Source organism: Myxine glutinosa, chromosome 7 (genome assembly GCF_964187855.1).
Source record: "Myxine glutinosa chromosome 7, kmMyxGlut1.1, whole genome shotgun sequence".
NCBI lineage: Eukaryota > Metazoa > Chordata > Myxini > Myxiniformes > Myxinidae > Myxine > Myxine glutinosa.
This window is the reverse complement of record NC_136267.1, coordinates 190,790,573-190,812,524: the sequence shown is the minus strand read 5'-3', so window position 1 is coordinate 190,812,524 and position 21,952 is coordinate 190,790,573. Positions and strand designations below refer to the sequence as shown.

General features: G+C 47.2%; 1 protein-coding gene across 8 annotated transcripts in view; it reads left to right on the top strand.

Moving 5' to 3' along the window:
* LOC137431911 (protein ITPRID2) overlaps window positions 1-21,952 on the top strand; it is a 227,741-nt gene that overhangs the window by 74,922 nt on the left and 130,867 nt on the right. For all 8 annotated transcript variants that reach the window (XR_010985368.2, XR_013624197.1, XR_010985367.2 and 5 more), the window contains one exon: window positions 13,490-13,533. Coding sequence is in view for 1 of the 8 variants with exons in the window: in XM_068123744.2 (XP_067979845.2) it covers window positions 13,490-13,533 (44 nt within the window). In the remaining 7 variants the exon portion in view is untranslated. Of the gene's footprint in view, window positions 1-13,489; window positions 13,534-21,952 lie in introns of those variants that run through there.

Genomic DNA, 21,952 nt, shown 5'->3' with positions numbered 1-21,952 from the left:
TGGGAGAGGCGCAGTGAGGTGTTATTTGACGAGGGGGAAGAGCGAGGCAGAAGGTTGAGGGAGATGAAGGTGAAAGTTGGAAGGGGGAAGAAGCGGGGAGGACGCTTTGAGGAGGAGGGGTGAGAGGGGAGTCTAGGAGGGGAGGAGCGAGGGAGAGTCTCGGAGGGGAGGGGTGTGGGGGGAGATTTGAAAGGAATGGGTGATTGGGAAGATTTGGAGGGGAGGGGCAAGGGGGAAGATTTGAAAGAGATGGGTGAAGGGGATGATTTGGAGGGGAGGGGCAAGGGGGTAGATTTAGAGGGGAGGGGTGATATGGAAGTTTTGGAGTGTAGGGGTGAAGGGGAAGTTTTGGAGAGAAGGGGTGATGGGGAAGATTTGGAAGGGAGGGGCAAGGGGGAAGATTTGAAAGGGATGGGTGATGGGGAAGATTTGGAGGGGAGGGGCAAGGGGGAAAATTTGAAAGAGATGGGTGATGGGGAAGATTTGGAAGGGAGGGGCAAAGGGGTAGATTTTGAGGGGAGGGGTGATGGGGAAGTTTTGGAGGGAAGGGGTGATGGGGAAGTTTTGGAGAGAAGGGGTGATGGGGAAGATTTGGAGGGGAGGGGCAAGGGGGAAGATTTGAAAGGGATGGGTGATGGGGAAGATTTGGAGGGGAGGGGCAAAGGGTTAGATTTTGAGGGGAGGGGTGATGGGGAAGTTTTGGAGGGAAGGGGTGATGGGGAAGATTTGGAGGGGAGGGGTGAGATTGGATTTTGAAAAGTGTACGATTAATGGGAAACGAACATTTATTGCAAAATGAGATTCTTGAGACATTCGAGTCAAAAAAACGTTTGAGGACGCTGGAGGGAGGATGGAGTGCTGGAGAGTTTCGGGAATGAATGAAAGATGCACTATAAGAGATGGATTTTTTTTTTGGAATGAATAGATTTGGTGAGCAAGTCGAAAGCATCCTTTTATAGAAGAAGAAGAAAAAGCTGTTATAGAATATTACAGAATGCAGGTCTTCAGGGGACAGATTAGACATTTTTTAACAACGTGATCACGTGATCACAAACAACGTGGTCGAAGAACGAATGAACAAATAAGAACGAATAAACGAATAAGAACGAATAAACGAATAAGAACAGAAGGAATTTTTTTATTTTTTTTTTGAGGAGATTTTAAAACAAGGAAGTATGGGGTGAAAAGACCGGGAAAATCAGAGACCAGAAAGTAATTGCAGCACGATCGGAGAACCGCTGAGACAAAAACAAAGCCTCAAGCCAAGGTCGGACACGGTAGCCTAGTACTACACTTAGGCCTCAGAATACGCGATACGAAAGACCGACGATTCTGTACACAGGTATGAAAAACCAACACAAAGAATACTATTAAAGACACCCCAATAGGTACATACGCCGAGAGAAAGATACAGTTTCGACAAAAACACAATTGTGAAAAGTTACTTAACTTCGAAAGCGAGCGCGCATGGACAGCTTTGAAGAGACGAGACCTCCTTCAAAGACGAGACACACACGGACACACACATGTTTACAGACAACAAAATGAAGCCTTCAAAGAAAAGAACACCATCCCCACAGTCAAACATGGAGGAGGGTCAGTGATGTTTTGGGGTTGCTGTGCTGCCTCTGGCAAGGGTGCCTTGAATGTGTGCATGGCATCATGAAATCAGGAGATTACAAAGGCATTTTGGAGCACAATGTTCAATCTAGTGTCAGAAAGCTGGGTCTCCATCAAAGGTTATGGGTCTTGCAGCAGGACAATGACCCCAAACACACTTCAAAATGTACCCATGAATGGTTCAAGACAAAACTCTGGACTGTTCTGAAATGGCCAGCAACGAGTCCAGATCAAAATCCCATTGAACACCTGGGGGAGATCTGAAAACAGCAGTTGGGAGAGGGCACCCTTCAAATCTGGGAGAACTGGAGCAGTTTGCACAAGAAGAGTGGGCCAAACTGCCAGTACCGAGGTGTAGGAAGCTCATTCATGGCTAGAGGAAGCTCTTTACTACAGTTATTTTGTCCAAAGGCTGTGCTACCAAATATTAAGTCTGGGATGTCAATAATTTCATCAATGCCATTCATTTTTGTCCCCCGTCGCACCGCGGAGCGAAAGGGGGACTATGGTTTTCCCCTCCGTATGTGCGTGCGTGCGTAAGCGAAGGACCAAATTCTAATTTGGTGTGTGGGTGCAACCCACGTCAAAATCCAAGATGGCCGCCGCCATGTATGTCTGACACCATGTATGTCTGAACCTTGTGAGCGGAATATCCTGAAAAATAAGCGAAGTACCAACTTATAATCTGCTGTGTGGGTTTATCTAGGCATAAGGTAGAACGCTATTGAAAATTGGGTCGCCACGTCAAAATCCAAGATGGCCGCCGCCATTTATGTCTGAACCTTGTGAGCGGAATATCTTGAAAAATAAGCGAAGTACCAACGTCTAATCTGGTGTGCGGGTGTATCGAGGCATAAGGAAGAACGCTATTGAAAATTGGGTCGCCACGTCAAAATCCAAGATGGCCGCCACCATATATATGTCTGAACCTTGTGAGCGAAATATCATGAAAAATAAACGAACTACTAACTTCTAATCTGGTGTGTGGGTGCATCTATGCATAAGGAAGAAGGCTATTGAAAATTGGGTCGCCACGTCAAAATCCAAGATGGCCGCCTTGCGTCTTCCACTTTGTCAGCTCAGATCACGTCACCGACGGGGGGCCGAGGCGTAACGCTTGTTATTTTCTGATTTTTTTTTTTTTTTTTTTTTTTGGATACTGAATCGAGGCTCGTGAAAGAGCTGACATTTACTTCACAAACAAATCAACCAGACAAACAAAATATATAAAAAGAGGGAGCGGAAGACAAGAGAATGGGAAGCACACAAACACTTGAGAGCACACAACATTTGAGAGCAGGGAGATGTGTGGGAGGGAGAGGGCTCGGGGGGAGGAGGCGTGGGAAGGGGTGGGGGGTGGGGGGTGCGAGAAGTATAAAACACAAGGACACCAAGGACTTCCAGGTCAGAAGTTGGTATTTCAAAAAGTGGAATTGGGGTGAAATTATCGGGGATAGAAAAGATCAAGGTTTTGGATGGGGGAAGATAAGAGATGGTGGTGAACAGCTGTTTTAAAGACCTGGAGGGTGGAGTGGGATTGAAGAGAGTGAGGGAGTTTGTTCCAGAGGCGGGAGAAAAGAGGAATGAAGGAGCGAAGGTGAGCAGAGAGTCTTGATTTTGGCAGTTTAACCATAAGAGGGTTGCAGGCAGATCTTGTGCGACCTGTAGGAATATTTGCGGGACAGAGCCCAGAGAGAGCTGGGGGGGCAAGGCCAGAGAGGAGTCGGTAGAAGACGGAAAGACCACCAACCTGCCTGCGGTGAGTGAGTGAAAGGCCCTTGGAGTTAGCTTCATCGCGGGAGATTCCAATGATTTTGAATGCTTTGCTTTCAACAGCGTGAAGACGAGCTAGGTGTGAGGCAGGAGCACCAGCCCAGAGGGGAGAGCAGTATTCCATTGAGCTGCGGATGAAAGCCTTGTACGTGGTGAGGAGCTCAGGTGTGCCAAGGAAGGACTTCGCACGACGGAGGATGCCCAGTCGGCGACTGGCTTTGGAGGCCAGATTTGAAATGTGGTTTTCCCAGGAAAGATCATGGCAGATAGTGAGACCCAAAAGTTTGAGTGACAGAACTTCTTGGAGAGGATTATTCAGAAAGTAGATGGGAGGGTTGTCCAGTCGGTCTTCTCGGAGAGACATTGTAAGAGTGTGAGATTTGTCAGGATTGAAAGACATGTTCCACTTGTTTGCCCAGTCTGTGATTTTGTCCAGGTCTGCAGAGAGTGAGGAGGCTGCAGACTGTCGATCTGAGGGATGAAGAATGGAGCGACAGAGAGTAGAGTCATCAGCAAAGAGATAGAGAGGATTTTCAAGAGAGTCGGGGAGATCATTGATGAAGACAAGAAAAAGCACAGGGCGCAGAACACTGCCTTGGGGAACTCCAGCCTGAACAGGAAGAGGAGATGAGAGAAACCCATTCAGCGCCACACGTTGACTACGACTAGAGAGGAAGTCCGCCAGCCATGCGTGGAGATTTCCATGGATACCAACAGAGGAGAGTTTGGTGAGCAGGGCGGGGTGCCAGACCGTATCGAAGGCACGTGATATGTCAAGGGAGACAGCTCGAATTTCCTGTTTGGCATTGAGGACCTCCATCCATTGCTGAGAAAGCAGAAGCAGCATGTCCAGAGTAGAGTGACCAGGTCCGAAACCAAATTGATGATCAGAGATCAAGTCATTGGAGAAGAGGAAAGATTTCATATCTGAAGCAATGATGGATTCCATGACTTTACTGATAATTGAGAGAAGGCTGATTGGTCTGTAGTTGCTAGGATCTGTTTTTGCACCTTTTTTGTGCAAAGCGGTGATGTTGGCAGATTTCCAAGCAGATGGCAGATGACCTTGAGCAAAAGAGAGTGTGAAGAGAACAGAGAGAGGGAGTGAAAGAGCGGAAGAACAAGATTTTAGGACCCGTGGGCTGATGCCGTCAGGTCCAGTTGCAGAATCAGAGTCGAGGGTTGACAGAAACTTTTCCACCTTGTCAGGAGGAAAGGACACAGAGTCCAGGAGCAGCTGGGTACGACTGGGTACAGAGAGGGATGGGTTTGGGACACAAGATTTAGAGGCAAACACAGAGTTGAGGCATTCAGCTTTTTCACGCGCGGAGTCAGCCGTGTGGCCGTTTGAGGTGAGGGAGGGGATGGAGGGGGAACAAACACCAGAAACAGATTTGACCAGATGCCACCAGGATTTGGAAGAGTGAGACAGACAAGAGAGTTCTGTCCTGAGAACGGATAGATATTGTTTCCTGGCTCTCCTAAGGGTGGACACACACTTGTTTCGGGCTTTGTGAAAGGAAATGAGATTTCCTTCCGTTGGATTTGCTTTCCAGGAGACGAAAGCAAGTTGTTTCTGGGCAATAGCCTCACCACAAGAATCCGTGTACCATGGACGGGAGGAATGGTATGACAACTGAAGACGAAATGGGATAAATCTGTGCATGAGAGAGAGAGCAGTTTAATTTGGAAGAATTCCCAGGATGAGTTGATGTCAGGCGGTAGAGATGGGAGACTAGTCCAGATGATTGATGGCTGCTTGAAGACCATGCCAGTTGGCCTGAGTGAAATGCCAGACTCGTCGACGCTGAGGAGGCTCTCTGAGAATGGTCAGAGAGATGTCCACTTTAACAAGCACATGATCAGATGAGCCGATTGGAGCAGAAGAAGAGCAGCAGACATTTTCAGGGAAGTTAGTCATAACCAAGTCCAGAAGAGAAGATGCTCCATTGATTGAGATCCGGGTCGGGAAATTGACAGATTGTGTCAGTCCCAGTGAGTCACAGAAGTCCTTTGCTGAAGAGCCATGGCTGGTGAGAGAGGTACCCACACCCAGTCAACTGGCATGGTGACAATTGAAATCACCACATATGAGGAAGAGAGAGTTGGGATGGGTAGATAGAAGTTGGTCCATGTTATCAGACAGCGAGATGTAGATGGAGTCATCACTGTTTGGTGCACGGTACAACACACATATGAACAAAAGGTGGGAGCGAAGGGGAAGCCGTAGCCAAAGGTATTCCTGGGGGTGAGGTGGAGAGAGGGCAGTGCAGGGCGAGTGAGGAAGAGAGTTTTTTATAAAGATAGCAACCCCCCCTCCAGGACGAGGCTCAGGTATATCATACCGGAGGAGGGAGTAACCTGGGAGAGATACCAAGGAATCAGAGACATCATGAAGGAGGAAAGTTTCTGTTAAGCAGATCACGTCTGGTTTGTTAGAAGCAACCTGTATGGAGAGATCAGTCAAGTTTGAGCGAAGGCCCCGGATGTTTGAGGTCCATACTGTTAAAGAAGAGGAAGGGGGAGCATCGGATACAGAACAGGGGGGGGGGGGGGAGCGGTACGGTATGATGTGGAAGAGGAGGAAGAGGTAGGGAGAGCTGTTGAAGGTGCGTCAGAGATTTCAGAACAGCTTGGAGAAAGGGAAGTATGGGGCGGACAAAAGGTTTGATGGTGATTGGGTGAGGCGCAGTGAGGTGTTGTTTGAGGAGGGGGAAGAGTGAGGCAGAAGGTTGAGGGAGCTGAAGGTGAGAGTTGGAAGGGGGAAGAAGCGGGGAGGACGCTTTGAGGAGGAGGGGTGAGAGGGGAGTCTAGGAGGGGAGGAGTGAGTGAGGGAGGGTCTCAGAGGGGAGGGGTGTGGGGGTAGTTTAGGAGGGAAGGGGCAAGGGGGGAGATCTGAAAGGGATGGGTGATGGGGAAGATTTGGAGGGGAGGGGTGATGGGGAAGATTTGGAGGGGAGGGGTGAGATTGGATTTTGAAAAATGTACCATTAATGGGAAACGAACATTTCTTGCAAAATGAGATTCTTGCGACCTTCGAGTCAAAAATACGTTTGAGGATGCTGAAGGATGGGTGGAGTTCTGGAGAGTTTAGGGAATGAATGAAAGATGCACTATAAGAGATGGAATTTCTTTTTGGAATGAATAGATTTGGTGAGCAAGGCGAAAGCATCCTTTACAGAAGAAGAAAAAAAAGGTGTTATAGAATTTGACAGAATACCATTCTTCAGGGGACAGATGGAACATTTTTTAACGACGTGAACAAAGAACGAACGAACGAACGAACAAAGAACGAACGAACAAATAAGAACGAAACGGATAAGAACAGAGAAGGGAATATATATATATCTATTTTTTTTTTTTTTTTGAGTTGGGATGAAAACAAAGACAGAGACCGAACGTGGAACGTGAAAAATAGAGACCGAAAGGAATTGCGAGCGCCGAAAGGAAACCGACGATTCTGTACACAGGTATGAAAAAACCAACACCAAGAATACTATTAGAGACACACCAATAGTTACATACACACCGAAAGAAAGATAAAGTTTCGACCTGTGGTAAAGCCGGTATTACGACAAAAACACAATTGTGAACAGTTACTTATTAACTTCGAAAGCGTGCGCGCATGCACAGCTTTGAAGAGACGTGACGTCACGTGACTTCCCGAGACGAGAAGAGACGTGAAGAGACTTTGAAGAGATTTAAAACGTTAGACAAGTGGTCGATGTTCGGGGAAGTTAGGGGGAGAAGAGAAAATCTAAGAAATAAGCAATACAGCGAAGGAAAGAACTTAAATTCACAGAACACCTATGGGGGTAGGGAAGCCGAGATAAACTAGGCCGCGCACGCGGTGGGACAGAAAAGGATTAAATTATACAAAAGTTTGCAAGAATTGCAAATCAACACCAACTGGAAAACACCCTGCAACACATGCACAATAAAAAAACGAGTAGGAATTGACGAACACGAACGGAAAAAATACTATAACTTTTGCTGCCGTGCAGAGAGCTCCAAGACGTTTCCTTGCTCCAGGGACCGGAAACGGAAGTCCATTTAAAAGGATATATTAAGTTCTGAATCTAAAACAACGGTTCTGTAATATTAACAGTGAAATAAAGAATTGTGGAGACCAAATACTTTAGTCAATTGTACACCCTCCTTTCCTATGTCATCTCCAGGCACTGCATGACGTCATTGCCGGGCACCAAAGGGGGCTCGGCGATGACGCGCGCTGAAAGGGAGGACTCTGTTTTTACTCCAGTTGTTTGTTTGTTTTCTTGTTTGTCCGGGCGATATCTCAGCCATCCTTTGAGCGAGGAAGTTGAAATTTCAGCACAATAGTGAGTAAGTACTTTGTCAAAACGCTATTTTTTTTTGTTTTTTGATTAATCAATTAATTGATTAGTTACTAAATTATTATCGAATAATCAAATCCCTGGTGTTGGCTTAGCGGTTAGGGTGCCGGCTTGGGATCGTAGGATCCTGGGTTCGAATCCCTTTCGATCGCTGAATTAACGCCAGGGGGGTTGACTCAGCCTGTCATCCTTCCGAGGTCGGCAAATTGAGTACCAGCTTGCTGGGATGAATGATCACAGTGTGTACCCCGATTTAGAATAGGTACACCGTATCCCTGCGCATCGTAAGAGCGTGACCAAGGGTTGGCGTCAGGAAGGGCATCCGGCCATAAACACATTGCCTCAAACAGGGAACCATGATTGTCATGGGGCCCGCAAGGCTAACCCCCGCTTTAGCGGGGAAAATGGCCTTAAAACGATCATTCATTCATATTCATTCAATTAAATACTTATTTCTTTCCTTTCTCTTCTGGGCAGATTTATCTCGGGCACCTTTTGAGCAAGGAAGCTGATACTTGGACACGACAATGACCAAGTGATTTAGCTGTAAAGGATATTTTTGATTTATTCATTAATCGATTAATTATTTAATTATTTGATTAATGATTTAATTACTTACTTTTTAAAAAGTTACAGATTCGGATGAAACGGTGGTGGTTTAGGTTTTCTATCAGCCAATTGATTAATTATTTAATTATTTTATGATTATTATTTATTTATTTTCATTATTAATCATTTATTTTTTATTTTTTATCATCTTTCCCCGGTGTGTACCCCGGTTTAGAATAGGTACACCTTATCCCTGCGTGTCATAAGAGGCGACTAAAAGGGTTGGCATCAGGAAGGGCATCCGGCCATAAAAACATTGCCTCAAAAAAGAGAACCATGACAATTACAACTAGATATGGGCAGGGTACAGCCCGAAGTACCCCGTGGGGGACCCCACTCCCTCTCGTCAAAACTCAAGGTGGGGAACCAGATCGAAGCAAGGGTGGAAATCACCATTTATGACGACGAAAAGTCTGATGCCCGACGTGGAGATCGGTTTCTGAGGTTTGGGACATGGAATGTAGGGACAATGACAGGGAGATCAGGAGAAGTGGTGGAAGTATTGGTCAGAAGAAGAGTGGACATATGTTGTGTGCAGGAGACAAGATGGAGGGGAAGTGGTGTGAGAATGGTGAAGGGTAGGCAGGGACAGAAATACAAGTTTGTGTGGCAAGGGTGCCCAGAAGGCGTGAATGGTGTTGGTGTCCTGTTTTCTGAGGAGTTTGTCGACAGTGTGGTGAGTGTGACGAGAGTGAGTGATAGGTTGATGATGGTGAAAATGATGATTGGAAAGCTCTTGGTGAACGTCATCTCGGGATATGCTCCGCAGGTTGGTCGGAGCGATGAAGAGAAGGACAAGTTCTGGTGTGCAATAGAGAAGCTGATGGAAAGCGTGAAAGTTAAGTAAGTTGTTGTGGTAGGAGGAGACCTAAATGGACATGTGGGAAGGAGTATGGACAGTTTTGATGGAGTTCATGGGGGTTACGGATATGGTGTGAGAAATGGAGAAGGTGAAAGGATTTTGGAGTTTGCTGATGGAGCTGATTTGTTGATTTGTAATACTCAGTTCCAGAAAGAGGATAATAAGCTTGTTACATACACGTCAGGTGGGTCGACAACAACCGTTGACTACCTGATGGTGCGTAGGCGAGATAGGGGGCACCTCCGGGACACAAAGGTGATCCCGGGGGAGGAGGATGTTTCACAGCACCACTTGGTTGTCTGCGACATAAGGTTGAAAGGTGCGAAGAGAGCTCGGCGGGTGAAGTACCAACCGAGAATGAAGGTGTGGAGGTTGAAAGAAGTGACAGTGAAGGAGGAATTAAAAGAGAGGCTGAGTATGGTAGAGGATGATGTGGTTGAGCTTGAAAGTGGTTGGATGTCAATGAAAGATAGTCTGTTGGGAGCCATTGGTGACATATGTGGATGGACAAAAGGACCACCGAGGCACTCGGAAACATGGTGGTGGGATGATGAAGTTGGAAAGAAGATTGACGAGAAGAGGAAGAAGTTCAAGGAGTGGCACAAGGTGAAGGGAACGGGGGCAGAAAAGGAAGAGCATGAAAGTTATAAGGCAGCCAAGAAAGCTGCAAAGAAAGAGGTAGCAAAGGTGCAGGAGGCATGTAGGAAAATGTTCGGAGAACGCTTGGATTTGGAAGATGGTCAGAGAGCGGTATTCAGGATTGCAAAGCAGATAGCGAAAGAGAGGTGTGATGTGATGGGGGTGAGTTGCTTGAAGGATGAAGTGGGACAAATCGTTGTGGACCCAGATGGAATTAAAGGAAGATGGAAGAGATATATGGAAATACTGTTGAATGCAGAGAATGAATGGGATGGCAACATAGAGAGTAACCCAGTTTTAGGACCGGCAGAGAAGATAACCGAGAAGGAAGTTGAGGAAGCGATTAAAGCAATGAAGAGTAGAAAAGCAGGAGGGCCGACGGGTGTTGTGGGAGATATGTTGAAGGCAGCGGGAAATTGGGGTGTGAAGAGAATGACAGAGATCTGCAATCTGGTGGTGAAAGAAGGCCGCATTCCAGTGGATTGGGAACTGAGTACCCTCGTCCCTCTATACAAGGGGAAAGGTGACCCTCTGGACTGTGGCTCGTATCGAGCGATAAAGTTATTGGAGCATGGAATGAAGGTATTGGAAAAGGTGTTGGAGAGGAGCATAAGGAAGAAAGTGAAGATTGACGAAATGCAGTTTGGATTTATGCCAGGAAGAGGAACGACAGACGCGCTTTTTATTGTGAGGCAGTTGCAGGAGAAGTACATGGAGAAGAGGAAGGAGTTGTTTCTTGGGTTTGTTGATCTGGAGAAAGCATTCGATAGGGTTCCACGTGAAGTAGTGACATGGGCATTGAGGAAGTTAGGAGTGGAGGAATGGTTGATCAGAATAGTGATGGCAATGTACAAAAGAGCGCGCACAGCTGTAAGGACGAAGGATGGGAACAGTGGTGAGTTTGAGGTGAAGGTGGGAGCGCATCAGGGGTCGGTACTAAGTCCACTACTATTTGTAGCTGTGATGGAGGTGCTGGCTCGGAATGTAAAGGAGGGTTTTCCGTGGGAGTTGTTGTATGCAGATGATCTGGTGTTGATTGCAGAAAGTGTGGATGGACTGAAGGAGAAGATGAACAAGTGGAAGGAATGTATGGAGACGAAAGGTCTGAAGGTGAATATCGGAAAAACAAAGGTGATGGCAAGTGGTAAAGCATGTGGAGAGGTGGAAAGAACTGGGAAGTGGCCATGTGCTTTGTGCAGGAAGGGTGTCGGAGTGAACTCAATTCAATGTACAATGTGCGCTGAGTGGGTTCATCAAAAATGTAGTGGTTTGAGAGGGTCATTAACCAGTGTGGTAGCTACATTCAAGTGTAAGGTGTGCACAGAGGGAGCTGCAGATGGAGGAAATGTTGAGTTGGATCTTGGAGACGGCATGAAGCTGGAAGGTGTGAAAACATTTTGTTACCTAGGAGACGCTGAATGGAGAAGGTGGATCAGACTCGGCAACGGTTGCGAGAGTGAAATGTGCATGGAAGAAGTTTCGGGAACTGAGTGGTGTGCTGACGAGGAGGCGAGTGTCGTTGAAGCTGAAGGGAAAGGTGTATGCTGCATGTGTGAGAAGTGTTATGATTTATGGGATCGAGACATGGGTAATAAACGTAGAGCAGCAACGAAGGCTGGAAAGGGTGGAAATGCGAATGGTTCGGTGGATGTGTGGATTATCGTTGAGAGAGAGGAAGACAAATGATGAATTGCGAAAGATGATGGGAATAGAGCCTGTGATGGATGCTGTGAAGAGAAACAGTTTGAGATGGTTTGGTCATGTGTTGAGGAAGGATGAAAGCGACTGGTTGAGAAGAGTGATTGAAATGAATGTGGAAGGAAGTAGAGGATGGGGAAGACCGAGAAAGACTTGGCTAAAGATGGTCAAAGAAGAAATGCGGGCAAGGGGGTTAACAAGGGGAGATGCAGAAAATAGGGCAAAATGGAGAAGATTGTCATGGGGACCGCAGGGCTAACCCCCGCTCTTGCAGGGAAAATGGCCTTTAAAATGCCTGTTGTTGTTATCTGGACAATATCTCAGGCACCTTTTGAGTTTGGAAACTGATATTTGGACATGCGATTGACCAAGTGATTTGGCTATAAAGGCTATTTTAGATTTGTTGATGAATCAATTCATCGATTTATTATTTATTGATTAGTCCATTATTTAATTTTTTTAAATTTACAGATTCAGATTAAACTGTGGTGGTTTCTGTATTCTATTAGCCAATTGATTAATTATTTGATAATTTTATGGTTATTATTTATTTGTTTTCATTATTTATCATTTATTTATTTTCTTTCTCATCTGGGCAATATCTCAGTCACCTTTTGAGCTCGGAAGATTATATTCAGACATGACAGTGACCAAGTGATGTGGCTATAAAGGATATTTTGGATTTATTGATTAATCAACTCATCGTTCAATTATTTATTGATTTGTCAATTAATTATTACATTTTTTTCAATGAATGGATTATTTAATTAATTTTCAAAAAGTTAGTTTTGGATGAAGCACTGGTAGTTTAGGTATACTATTAGCCAATTCATCAAGAAAATATTTTATGATCAGTGTTTATTGATTTTAATTATGCTCAATATTGTACAACCCTCCCTCTCAATACAGTCTCTGAGCTGCACGGCGGTATTGCCGTGCGCCGAAGGTGCCCCGGCAATGCTATCTGCGCTGGAGGATATTTATTTATTTGGCATGGGAGCGGTGTACTTTGAATGTATCTGTCCTTGTTTCAACTTATTTTTCGAGGAAATTGTGAGTTATTTGAAAAAAGTGCAAGGGTGCCAATATTTTTGGCCACAACTGTACAAAGTCATGTGCAAATACACCAACAACAACAGGCATTTTAAGGCCATTTTCCCTGCAAGAGCGGGGGTTAGCCTTGCGGTCCCCATGACAATCTTCTCCATTTGCCCTATTTTCTGCATCTCTCCTTGTTAACCCCCTTGCCCGCATTTCTTCTTCCACCATCTTTAGCCAAGTCTTTCTCGGTCTTCCCCGTCCTCTACTTCCTTCTACATTCATTTCCATCACTCTTCTCAACCAGTCACTTTCATCCTTCCTCAACACATGTGCAAATCCGTGATGGAATTAACATTTTGTGCTGTGATTAAAGGCTGATGGAGAATCTTCAGGCCAAAGTAGTCTGCAGGTCCATTCACGTAGCGGGTGGACTGGCAGACTGCTGAAGAAAAAGGAATTCTGTTTGGGGGATGAATTTCTCCTAACCCGCCAAAATCCACTTGTGAACCATGTCGATCAAAGCAGTTCTAGTTTCCTGGATAATAACATCCATTTTCATGTGAACAGCACAAAACGCTGAATTCTCGATGCAGTTGACTACTAGATTTAACATTTCATTTAAAAGCTGCAAAAAGTTTACATTTTTTAAAAAGTGAACTTTACTTTTAAAATGCTGATTTGTATAAACAGTATTAATGAAGTTTATATTTTTTTAAACCAAAAGATGATGTAGTTTAATATTGATAACTTTATTTAATATTTAAAGTTTAATATTTAATATTGATGTAGCCACTATTTATGCCTCAGTTGTGCTTTTTGTTGCAGCATCATGTTTCTTGAATAATTTATTAAAGAAGTACATTTCAGAATCCTTTTTTTTTTATCCATACAGATCAGATAATGGACATGCGAAAGATTGTTCCAAACTACGGACAGGTACCTCTTTTGTCATTGTTGCACACAGTATATGTGTTTTAAGAATCAGTTCTACAACATTGTCCCAAGAGTAGGTTCAATTAAGAATCGATCTCCAGCAATACCTGTAAGAAACCAACAAGCCACATATCAGTATACAGTAATCATAGAAGTAAGTAATGGTTTTGCAATTAGTACAAGCTAGCTTAGAGCCTAGAGTAACACGCACCATCTAAGAATGCACTACATCACACAGAGTAAATGTCACAGGAATCAGCGGAGCGCTGTCCAGTCCAAATTCTTTTCGGAGCTTCTAAGTTGACAGAGTCGGCATAACACCTGGGTTCAACTTTGACACAATTTCATTACATTCTCCCCGCCGTTAAAACTACACTACCCCCTATGGCGGAAGTCAAGCTAGCAAGGCATAGCAGCATAGATACATGAGTTAGCAGTAGAGTAATATCAGGTAGCAGCAGTCCATGTCAGTCAGTCCAGCCGTAGCGATCGGGGCGGCAAATTTCTCTCCCAGCGCGTTTCCGATAGGCACCAGGTGCCACATCCACGAGACCGAAATCCCCCGCATCGGAATGATCACCTAACTCAGGTGACGGCGGCGGCCCCACAAAGCCATCCGGATCGGGCGCATGTGGCGGTGGGATAGTCGGTAGATTCTCCATTGTCGGAATGACCTTGCCGTAGTCCGGCTCAACAGTATCCCCGCATGGGGCAAGATGACGTACCGAGACGGTGGACTCATCCATTCGGCATCAGCACTCGAGCGTGCCCGGGGTTGGCTTGGAGAATACGAACCTTGTCGACGAGGGGTTCATACTTACTCGAGCGAACCGCGCGTTTGAGGAAAGCCGGTCCGGTCACAGCCAGCCAGCCCGGCAAAGGACAACCACCTCCAGAACGACGCGAAAAACGAAACATACGGTCGTGGGGAGTTTGATTAGTAGCGGTGCACAATAAAGTCCTGATCGAGCTGAACACGGTGGGTACCACCCAGGCCCATCGGTCCAACTCTAGTCCGTTAGACCTAAGTTGTCAATCCGTTAGACCTAAGTGTCAGAGCAATGGCTTTCCAAATAATGCCATTAAAGCGTTCCACCTGTCCGTTCGCCTGGGGCCTATACGGAGTAGTATAGCTAGAAGCGATATTCCGCTGGAGCAAAAATGCTCTCACATCCTGGGACAAGAACACCGCTCCACGATCAGTATGGACATAGGCCGGGTTCACAAACATAGAAAACAACTCCCGCAGACACCAGATAACTGTGGCAGCGGTCATATCGCCGCACGGGAAAGCAAAGGGAAATCTGGAGAACTCATCAGCTACCGTGAGAAGATAACGAGAACTGCCCGAAGCCGGTATGCCTGGACAAGACGGTAGACACGAAGGCGGCAGGGGCCCTTTGAAGTCCATAGCCAAACGCTCCCACGGCCGAGTGGCCTGGACCAGCGTACCCATCCGAGGTTTGTAGAAGCGAGGTTTGAGTTCAGCGCAAACGGAACAAATGTGACATAGCCGACGAATATCCTCATTCGAATAGGGCAAATTATGACTGCGCACCTAGTGGGCTAAATGGGTCACGCCGGGATGACACAATGTGTCATGAAGGTCGCGGAGATCCTCAAAAGAGGTGAGGCTCGCACACACCGGTGGCCGTGATAAGGCATCCGCTACTAGGTTATCCCGCTCCGGGCGATACTTGATAGTATAGCAAAAATAGGCCAATTCAATCCTCCAGCGGGTAATTTTCTCATTCTTAATGCGTTGAGCATGGCGTGTGTCGTACAAAAAGGCAACACTCTGTTGATCCGTGATGATATGAAAACATCGGCCAAGCAAATATGGCCGCCAGCGCCTGATCGACTCGATGATGGCGTACGCCTCCTTTTCGACAGACGAGTGTCTGCGTTCCGCAGGGGAGAGGGTCCTTGAAAAGAAGGCCACAGGTCGTTCCCCTTGAGAGTGTGTTGCAGCTATCGTGTGATCCGACGCATCGCTTTCCAAAACAAAGGACTCGTTTTCGTCAATCGTCGACACAGCGGCGCCAGCTATGTCGGACTTCAGGCCATGGAAAGCGGCCTTAGCAACGTGAGCCATGGGGAACTCTTTGCAATCTACAAGTGGACAAAGCTTCTCAGAGAAATTTTGCACCCACTTAGAGTAATAAGCAAAAAGCCGGAGAGCACGCTTCAAACAAGTACGATCGTGGGGCAGGGCCATGTCGAGCAAGGGTCGCAGTCGCTCCTTGTCCGGAGCAATAGAGCCATGGGTCACGGTGTACCCCAGGAGATCTATTGTTCGAGCGGAATCGCGACATTTATCCTCGTTCATAGTCAGTCGATACTTGTGAGCAACCTCGAGGAAGCGTTTCAGATTAGCATCATGATGCGCTTTGTCGTACCCGCAAACCGTGAGATTATCCAGATAAACGAAGACATCGGTTAAGTTCTCCTTAGCAACGAGATCGTCCATGGCCCTTTGGAAGCAGGTTACCCCATTTGTGACCCCGAAAGGGAGACGGGTGAACTGGTACAACCTTTGCCTGGATTCAAACCCGGTGCAGATGCGATCGGCCTCGGAGATTGGAATCTGGTGATACGCGCTACGAAGATCTAAAGTGCTGTAGACCGAGTACTGTGCCACCTGTAGTACCAGATAATCCATTCCCGGGAGTGGGTAGGCGTCCAATTGTGTAAACCGATTAATCGTCTGTGAGTAGTCGATCACCATGCGTTTACGATGCGTGGCAGTCTGCACCACCAAAACTTGGGCCCTCCCAGGCAATCGACTCAGTTCGATTATCCCCTCCTTGAGTAGTCGTGCCGTCTCCTCAGCAATGAATTGCGTATCAGCCCGGGAATAGCATCTTGATTTAATGGTAACCGGTGTACAGTCAGCAGTCATATAGGGGAACAGCGACAGTGGTTCAATTTCCATCCCTGCAAGAGCACACACAGCAAGAGTATCAGCACAACCAAATTCCATTTCCAATCTCCCATGCCATCGGAGAAAATCATGTCCCAGCAACACTTCCGCACATAACGCTGGTAAGACCATTAAATGCACATCCGGAAACATGCGACCATTAATCACAAGCTTTAGGCGGCATTCTCCCCGAGTGCGGAGCTATAGCCCTTGGGAAGCCATGAAGATTTGACGTGTTGTCCCGAGAATCGGCCACCCATGCTTTTGAACGAGTCGCAAATCAACATAAATATCCGTCGATCCCGTGTCGATTAAGGCATTGGCATGTTGCCCCGCAATCATTAGTGGAACAACCGCGCTGGACAAGCCAGGCGGTCCTGCAGCCAATGAGTCATCGAGTGGGGGCGCTCGAGCCACGCGTGTGGATCCGACGCCAGCAAGCATCTTCCGTGAAGTTAAAGCCGAACGTGGTGCAGTCAAGCCGCCGGTAGATGTCGCTCAAGCCACGCGTGTAGATTCGACGCCAGCTCGCGTCGATCGGCCATCGATAGGTGGCGCTCGAGCCACGCATGTAGATTCGACGCCAGTTCCTGTCGATCGGCCGTCGATAGGTGGCGCTCGAGCCACGTGTGTAGATTCAACTCCAGCTCGCGTCGATCGGCCATCTATAGGTGGCGCTCGAGCCACGTGTGTAGATTCGGTGCCAGCTCGCGTCTATCGTGCCAAAACCGGACGTGGGCTGGGCGACGAAAGAATGCCAGTCAAGGACGGGTGGCCGTGATCACGCCTGTGCACGCCACTTGTTTTGGCAGCGCCTCGTTCACCATCAAGGGCGATCCCAATGAAGGCCGCGTGAGGCGCCGGTCGTGATTCGGGCGGAGAGAGCATCACATTCAAAGTCGAGCGAGGGCGCCGGCCCCGCGACGAGCGACAAACTTTCGAAAAGTGACCTTTCCGGGAACACGAATGACATTTCACATCTCTAGCCGGACAAGCTGACCTTAAACGGTTCCGGTTCCCGCAGAAAAAGCACGTAGCGTTATTTCTGGTTGAGGGAGTGGTCGCGGCGGCGGCTGTCACACTCGGGTCGAATTCCTCGAGAGTGTCCATTGTCCCCGATTCCGGTGGAGGGGAAGCATCTGTGTGCTCCGCGGTAGCTCCCTCTGGTCGTGTCGCGCCGGTTAAACCTGCAGTGATGTACTGTTATGGATTCGTCACTTCCATTGTTGTGGTTTTCATCCACTGCAAACATTTTTGATTCAATGTACTATTATTGTTTTCAAAAGGTTTTTTGTTTATGAACTGTTTTCAAAAGGTGAAAACGTTAAGAGTTAAAAGAAACCGGAAACCGAATCGGGAACCGGATGACGACGAGGAGGAAGAAGAGAAAAAGAAGGCGGGGCGAATGAGTCGGAGAAGAAAGCTGAGCGTCGTTGAGGGTTTGAGCTAACGCTAGCGAACGGAGGTCACGAGCGAACTTTTGGGTTTCACGGGAAAGGGATTCCTGCGACAGAGTTGTTATTGCTGTGACAGATCAACCTGCGTGTCAGGTTTTGCGGTCGATTCCGAAGAGAATCGTTGGACTGCCGTTACGTCTCGAGAACGGGCCGTCGGCCATTTTGACTCGTGCGCTATGCGCGTCGCGCAAGGTTTCTTTGCTTCGCTTCAGCCGTTTTCACCGCATCCAGACTTGGATCTGGCGTGTGTGGGTAACGTGGATTTTGACGGTAAATCTGAGGTTCGCCGATTGCGAGCCGTGAAACGTCCATACCCGAGGGTGTGATTTCCCAGTCGCCTGGAGGGCGCCTTTGGATTTCCCAGTCGCCTGGAGGGCGCCTTTGCACAGCTTTGGCAGCAGGACTGTACTCGTCATCCGGACGGGATTCTGGTCTCGATTGGACATTGATCTGACGATCGCTAGAGCGGATCGACTTTGGCTTGAAGCCGGAATCAACTTTGGCTTGAAGCCGGGAATTAGAGACATTGGGAATCTTCTTCTTTTCGCTCAATTGGAGCACAGTGAGTGATATTGTACGAACCTGATGATACCATCATAGGAAATATATATTGGTTGTACAATTGATTACTATTGTTGTTGTACTGTTATTCTTGTGTGATCTTAATACAAAACAGGTTTGTTTGTAACAATTGGTGTGGCTTCACCATTGATCTTTGACATACCGAATAACACATTTTTCTGCCGTGACTCCTCTCAGGGGTCGGAGGTACACCGTGACCAGGGGGTTGGGGAGGGGCACGTAACAGCATGATCAATCGTACGAGTCGGCTTGAACTTGGTCTTCCTGGTACAAGAGCGAGAGCTTATGAGCCCTCCATCGTCAACTCTGTTTCTTCCTCAAGCAAACGCTGTCTGATGACTGGGGAATAAATCTCAGAAACAAAAGAATCCCGCATTTAATCATCAGAGACTTGCGCAGGGGTTCGAGTCTCAGTAGTACAGCCCTTCTCTAATCGGCGTAGGTCTTGGACGAAATGGTCGATGGTCTCCGATGGATCTTGTCGCCGAGATGCGAGCAGGTATCGAGTATAGACCATGCTTCGAGTCTTGATGTAGTTGCGTTTCAATTCCACCACAGCCGCATCGTACGTAGCGCACTGGGTTATGCACGTGTAGACCGTATGGTTCACGCGGGAGTGCAGCACTGCGAGCTTAGTTACATCGGTGAGGTCCTCCTGTGCTTCTAGATGGCTGGTCAGCAACTTCAGCCAATGTGAGAGTTGAGCAGACGCGTCCGGCGCCTGAGGATCCGCTCCGAAGATTGGAACTTGTATTAACTTGAGTCATGATGATCCCGTTTGAGACAGGAGACGATTCTGAATTAATTGTTGTCAGAATCAGATCTACAACATTGTCCCAAGAGTAGGTTTAATTCAGAATCGATCTCTAGCAATACCTGTAAGAAACCAACAAGCCACATATCAGTATACAGTAATCATACAAACAAACAAACAACATGCATTTTAAGGCCATTTTCCCTGCTAGAGTGGGGGTTAGCCTTGCGGTCCCCATGACAATCTTCTCCATTTGCCCTATTTTCTGCATCTCTCCTTGTTAACCCCCTTGCCCGCATTTCTTCTTCCACCATCTTTAGCCAACTCTTTCTCGGTCTTCCCCAACCTCTACTTCCTTCTACATTCATTTCCATTACTCTTCTCAGCCAGTCACTTTCATCCTTCCTCAACACATGACCAAACCATCTCAACCTGTTCCTCTTCACAGCATCAATCACAGGCTCTATTCCCATCATCTTTCGCAATTCATCATTTGTCTTCCTCTCTCTCAACGATACTCCGCACATCCACCGAACCATTCGTATTTCCACCCTTTCCAGCCTTCGTTGCTGCTCTACATTCATGACCCATGTCTCGCTCCCATAAATCATAACACTTCTCACACATGCAGCATACACCTTTCCCTTCAGCTTCAACGACACTCCCCTCATCATCAGCACGCCACTCAGTTCCCGAAACTTCTTCCATGCACATCTCACTCTCGCAACCGATGCCGAGTCTGATCCACCTTCTCCATTCAGCATGTGTCCGAGGTAGCAAAATGTTTTCACACCTTCCAGCTTCACGCTGTCTCCAAGATCCAACTCAACATTTCCTCCATCTGCAGCTCCCTCTGTGCACACCTTACATTTGAATGTAGCTGCCACACTGGTTGATGACCCTCTCAGACCACTACATTTTTGATGAACCCACTCAGCGCACATTGTACATTGAATGGAGTTCACTCCGACACCCTTCCTGCACACAGCACATGGCCACTTCCCAGTTCTTTCCACCTCACCACATGCTTTACCACTTGCCATCACCTTCGTCTTTCCTATATTCACCTTCAGACCTTTTGTCTCCATACTTCCTTCCACTTGTTTATCTTTTCCTTCAGTCCATCCATACTTTCCGCAATCAACACCAGATCATCTGCATACAACAACTCCCATGGTAAACCCTCCTTTACGTTCTGAGCCAGCACCTCCATCACAGCTACAAGTAGTAGTGGACTTAGTACCGACCCCTGATGCACTCCCACTTTCACCTCAAACTCACCACTGTTCCCGTTCTTCGCCCTTACAGCTGTGCGCGCTCTTTTGTAAATTGCCATCACAACTCTGATCAACCATTCCTCCACTTCTAACTTCCTCCACTCAATGCCCATGTCAATACTTCGCGTGGAACCCTATCGAATGCTTTCTCCAGATCGACAAACCCAAGAAACAACTTCTTCCTCTTCTCCATGTAATCATGTAATCATAAGTAATCATAGAAGTAAGTAATGGTTTTGCAATTAGTACAAGCAAGCTTAGAACCTAAAGTAACCCGCACCATCTGAGAATGCACTACATCACACAGAGTAAATGTCACAGGAATCAGCGGAGCGCTGTCCAGTCCGAATTCTTATCGGAGCTTCTCAGTGGACAGTCGGCATAACACCTGGGTTCAACTTAGACACAATTTCATTACAATATGTATGTACTTTGCCCAAACTTTTTGCCTCGTCCACCTCCTCCCCAAAATGTCAACTACAACAGCACCTGGTAGGGCACATACCACCGCCAGGCTGAACAGTTTACGTTATGTATTCCACTGATGAGCCAGATCTAGATCGGGACTTCTTCTCCTACCCATTCTTCCCCCCCCCCCCCCTCATCCACCTCCTTCTTTCTGCTCCCCCTTTCCCGACTCCCCCGCCTCTTGATCTTCCTCTTCCCAAGCTCCTGCCCTGCCTTGACCACAATCCTCCTCCACTCCCCTCTGTTCTCAGCCAACGCTCTCCACTCTCCAACCCACCCCACCTTACTGATATCCCTCCTCCCACAATCCTCGCATATCATCCGCAGGCTACCTCATTTCCTACTAGATTGTTCCCCTGACCTATCCTCTCTTTGCAATTCTCTCTTCCCCCATCTGCACCACGTGTCCAGCCCATCTCGGCCGAAATTTCACCAATCTCCTCGTCAACCTCATCTGTATACCAATCACCTCCTTCAGCTCATCCACTCTTATTCTATCCACCCTCTTCACTCCCACAATTCTCCTGACTCAGTTGTTTTCACAAACCTGCAACCTCTGTTGTTGTGTCTATCAGTGCCACCATCTCCAGACCGTAAAGGTAGGCCGGTGTTACACATTCCATCAAAACCTTTCCTTTCAATCCCCTTGATATCATTCTGTCTGCCATTACATCCTCCACCCTCCTCCACACATTTGCACATACCTGAATCCTCCTCCATTCCTCTGCCTCTGACTTATCATCCCTGGTCACTGTTCCATCCACATCCTCAAACCTACTTCCTTGTCTGATCTCCTTCCCCCTCTAACCTAATATTCATTTATATTGTCTGCTGTCCGACCCACATTTACCCCTCTGTCTTCTCCATGCTAATTTTCAGCCCATGTTTCTCAAATGCCTCATTCCACTCCCCCAGTACATCCTGCATCTCCCGCCTACTCTCAACCTCTGCTGCCAGATCG